Source organism: Austrofundulus limnaeus, unplaced genomic scaffold (genome assembly GCF_001266775.1).
Source record: "Austrofundulus limnaeus strain Quisiro unplaced genomic scaffold, Austrofundulus_limnaeus-1.0 Scaffold327, whole genome shotgun sequence".
In the NCBI taxonomy this organism is placed as follows: domain Eukaryota; kingdom Metazoa; phylum Chordata; class Actinopteri; order Cyprinodontiformes; family Rivulidae; genus Austrofundulus; species Austrofundulus limnaeus.
The window spans coordinates 216,725-221,685 of NW_013952729.1; the positions used below are offsets into that span (position 1 = coordinate 216,725).

Consider the following 4,961-nt stretch of genomic DNA (forward strand, 5'->3'; position numbering starts at 1 on the left):
AGATATATGTATATAAACTAGATATATGTATATAAACTGAAACAGCTGGACTAGTGCATCTTAAATTTAACATAAATTAATTATTTTAATACAACAGTCATTTTTGCATTGTTTTGTGGAGGTCACCTTCTAATAATTGTCATTACAGAAAATCCAACTGCTCATTTTAAATCAATACTTTTACTTTTAATACTTAAGTACAAAAATATCAGATACTTTAAGACTTTTACTCAATTAATATTCCTAAAGGAGACTTTAACTTTTACCAAAGAAATTTTTTGGTAAGATACTTGTACTTTTACTCAAGTATCACTTTGTGGTACTTTATACAACTCTGTACCTTTCACATAAAATGAAAATGATGTGATTTACATGAATTTTATCAAAGTTAAAGCGTAAACATGTCATATAGAGAGCAAATATGATGTGTGACGACTCGGTGTGTAAAAAAAATCAYCTGAGACTCGTGCTACCTGACAGCTGCAGGGTCTCAGTAAAATCACTTACACAGAGATAGAGATAAACTTTATAGCCTTTAAGCTCATGTTTAGTTAATAATCTTAGTTTATTGTTTGCATTTTCAGTTCAGAGACTCGTTTGTTTCGCTTTAACGTGGCATTATGAGCCTTTATGCTCACTTTAGCTTAATCTGTTTTAATACTTTTAAGGTCTTCAATTCAATTCAATTCAATTCAAAAATACTTTATTGATCCCAGAGGGAAATTAGGTCACGTGATAACCTTTTAAACAACTTATACCAATTTATGGAAGTCTCTTTTAGACGTGTACATATTGTAATGCTAACAAACTGATCAAATATAAAACATTTTTATTATATAAGACGTAAAAAAATTCACAAGTTGTCTAAAACATAACAGTGTGACAGCTAGCCTTTAATTCCTTTTAGCTTGTAGTTACCATTTTTCTGATTTTAGCTTTTGTTTTGCTACCTTTAGCTAACTGTTCTTTCTTTTAGCTGTCTCATTGCTACCTTTAGTTTTGAGTTTAGTTTTATTTTTCCTTTTTTTTTTTCCTTTTTTACTCTTTTTAGTAACAACTTTGCTCATTTTAGCTTGTGTTTTGCACTTTTTGTGGTTCTGCCTTTTTTAGCAGCTCAGGTTCCCACATTCAGCTCTCAGCATTCACATTTTTGTATCATAGCAAACTTTTTTATATTTCCACACTGCTTATGATTCTGTCAGCAGCAGACTGGGAGGAGCACCAGGTCCTTCTCAACAAAACTTTTTGCACAATCTCAAAAAATAAAATGATTTTTTTCATTCAATAGTTGCAAGATTAGGGATATTTTAGCACTAATAGTGTCTAAAACCGAGTTAAACCTGTTGTTCACATATAAATAACTGAAATCTACAGCCTTGTTGGTTTATTTTTTGCAGCTTCAGTTGTAATGTATTTTACAGCTTACTTCTGTGCTGCTTGTGAATATTTAAGTGGTAATATAAGCTTTTGTATGTGCGTACAGATGTGGGTGTGTGTGGTTTTTTACTCAGTCATATTATCCACAGCAGCACAATGAGCTGGTTTCAAATAACAGCTCTGGAAAGTCCCTGGATAATTGCTCTGGACTTTGTCTCCAGTTCTGTCTTCCTTCTTTGCTCTTGGTCACAAATCTGATTTATCCTTTTTTTTAAACTTAAACACACAGAAGTAACTCCCTCTCTGCTGCACAGTTTGTAATGTATGCATTTAGATGATCTGACCTTCATTTGCTTTCCATCAGAGGAGGAATATTGCAGTCCGTTTTAACTTTTTCAAAGTCACATTTCTTGCGAGCGTTAATGATACCGCRCAAACAGTTTCAGGCTTCAAGTCCAGGGGAATTCACAGCAGCCTATTTCCATATCGCTGCTATCTAAAAGCGAAAGCACCAACTATGTTCTGTAGCTGGAGGCCTATTCTGAGCCGCAGCGTTAGAAACTTTCCTGTTATGGCTCGAAGCTGCAGCTCACGGCTGAAGACGCCGACAAGAACTTCACTCCCAAGTGGGTTTGAAGTGTTTTCCCGCACTCTTTGCAAATTAAACTTTCCTTATTTCCTGCAGAGGAGTTTAAGCAAATCACACGGCCATTTTAATGTGTCAGAAGGTAGCACGAGTTATGAATTGTGCCTTTAAATTTAATCAGATTGTAAATGAAAATCTTAGCTTTCCTTGAACAAATGCATATCAGAGTTTTATGCTAATATTTAGGAATAAGAGTTGTAGCTATTTTGGTCACGATCTCGGCTACTACCATGCTAAAGTTTAGCTCAGTGACTGTAAAACTTAACTAAATGTAGCCACTTTTTTCTGTAGGCTAATGCAAATTAGCCACGGTGGCCATCTTGAATTGGATTGGCTCCAAAGACCAAACCATTAGATGTATATAAAAAGATTATTTTATTAAAAATCTTTTCAGTCACGGCTTGAATTTGTTTATTCATTTAATTTTTTATGTGCAGGCTTGTGTACCGTCGTTTCATACAACTCCAAAATCCTTTTGTTAGCATCTATTTATATCATGTTGTAATAAATAAACAGGTACATTTTGACACATTGCCAGTTTCTTTATTTAACAGGCCTATTTTTATCCCTTTCGTTTTATCTACTCTTTTCTACCTTCTCTTCTTTTGTTATCTGAAATTTTTTTTGCATTATATGTCAACGCTGTCTGTGTTTATGTTCAGGAGTTGAAGAGCTTCAAGACGTTTGTGGAGACAAAGCCGCCGTTTGATGTGGTTGTCGATGGTTTGAACGTGTCAAAATACAAAAAGGACCTGAGGCCGTCAGAGACGGTGAGAGTAATGCACACAGGTGCCGCTTCTGCGCTCGCTTTGACAGATTTTAGTGGTTTCTTCCTGCCATCGCTAGGGGTTTTCTGCCAGTTTCACTATGAACAACTCCCACAGAGTGCGTATCCGTCTAAATGTTAGATGTTTGTAAGAGATGCTTTTAAAAACAGGCCAGCGTCTGATTTTAGCATCACCTAACCTACTTGTCTGTCTGCCCACACCTGTCTGTCTCCATGTCTTTCTCACACATAGTTCAGCTGCGAGGCAGGAAAGTACAGCCCAGATAAGACCGTTTCCCTGTCGCGTCATGAAAAAATAAATAAATAAAATAAAATAAAATCATGAAAATTAAGGGTGCAGAAATTTTCGTCGACTTCAACCCCAGGACTTTTTATTCAAGTGCRTGCATGAATGAAATCACATATGAGCTGCTGAATTCTGCACAAGTTTCAGCACGCTGAGTAAACAGAGGAGCTCTGAGCTYGTCTGCAGAAGGTCAGATGACAATGACACAAACTTAGCAAATTTAGTGTTTATTTTTTGTTCTAAGAAAGTACTATCTGCAGGTTTTAGGTGTTTCTCTGCTTTGACACACCTGATTTGAATGAATGAGGGATTAACAGGCTTCTGCAGATCTTGAAGAGCAGAGAAACATTTGAAACGCGCAGCACATGGTGCAACAATCTGCACCAGCTTTCCCACTAATCTCTTCATACAGTTGATGCATTAAACAGGGAAGAATGGATTTTAAACACTCACCAATTAAAGAAAAATCACACTAAGTGGGGAAAAAGGATTTTTTTAAGATCAAGATTCATTTTTTAAACATGTCTAAAAAAGTTCAGAATGATGAACTTCAGCAGCAAAAAGAAAATAGAACAGGTCGGGTTATAAAAACCGAAGATGTGCTTTTTCCAGACGCATGTTCAAATTAAAGCGGCTCACGTACATGTTTGTGTGTTTCAGTTGTTGGCGGTGGTGTCGGAGCTCAAGAGWCAGGGCAAGAATGTTCTGGTTCTGGGGAGGAAGCACATGCTCAAGCCCTCCAGTCAGTGGAACAAAAACGACATGAGTCTCATAAAGCAGAAAGCTCATTGCTTCTTTACTGATAACATGTGAGATTTGTTTTAATAACTCATGAAGGTGGCATTCTATTCTGTTCTACCACTTTTTATTTGACAAGGTTTGAGCACTCTTTATTTTGTTGAAACTAATCCCACGCCTGCCTGTCTTATCAGCTCCGAGGACGACCCTTTCTTGCTTTATGCCACTTTGAATTCTGGGAACCACAGTCAGTTTGTGAGCAGGGACCTGATGAGGGACCACAAGGCCTGCCTGCCCGATCAACTCGCCAGGCGCCTCTTCTTTAAGTGGCAGAGGGGCCATCAGCTTTTGGCATGTGGGAAAACCCAAGAAGACAGGGTCAGATTTCAGGTGAGGAGGAAGTAAACGGTTACGTGGCTTTCTGTGTGCACATCCACACCAACTAAATACATAAATGTGTTTTTACAGTATATTCCCAACTATGACACCATCATCCAGACTACAGGAAACACGTGGCACATTCCCTACGACGACACAGAGGAGAGAACAATGCATGAAGTGCCACAACGGTGGTTGTGTCTCACACAAAAAAAAGATTTTGTAAATTAAAACATTTAAATAAAATAAACATCAATGTACACATTTGAATAAAAATGTTTGAAACTCAATTGGTGCCTGTATTTATATTAAAAAATCGTAAAATAAAAGCTGTAAAAAAAGAAAGAAAAAGTTAAAGTTGACCCGGAAGCAGTGTTGCCAGGTGTACGATAATTATCGTATTTGTACGATAATTTGGCCCTCTGTACGATGTACGATCAATAATGCCAAAAATCCCATAATGTACGATAATTTGACCGCTCCAATGTGTGACGTAATCGACCCGACACGCTGCTCGCTGACATGAGAGGTGGCGGGTTGTGGAACACAGCGGTGCTGATTTAGCGACTTCCTCGCTATATTTACAGAGTTTTCAGACCCTCTAGAGACTGTTATTCAGAAAATAAACTAGTGAAAATCTAGCGACTCTTTTTCTGGTGTTATTGAAACTTATAGAGACTCTGAACACATTTCTCCATTGCGCTGCTGAGAGCTCCTCCTCCCCGGTCCCAGAGCACCGACAGGAGGCT

General features: G+C 37.5%; 1 protein-coding gene across 1 annotated transcript in view; it reads left to right on the forward strand.

Moving 5' to 3' along the window:
* prorp (protein only RNase P catalytic subunit) overlaps positions 1-4,482 on the forward strand; it is a 10,554-nt gene extending 6,072 nt beyond the window's left edge. The window contains exons 7-10 of the mRNA XM_014022368.1: positions 2,686-2,793; positions 3,757-3,905; positions 4,029-4,224; positions 4,303-4,482. Coding sequence (XP_013877822.1) covers positions 2,686-2,793; positions 3,757-3,905; positions 4,029-4,224; positions 4,303-4,443 — 594 coding nt within the window. The 3' untranslated portion in view covers positions 4,444-4,482. The remainder of the gene's footprint in view (positions 1-2,685; positions 2,794-3,756; positions 3,906-4,028; positions 4,225-4,302) is intronic.
* The last annotated feature ends 479 nt before the right edge of the window (positions 4,483-4,961 follow it).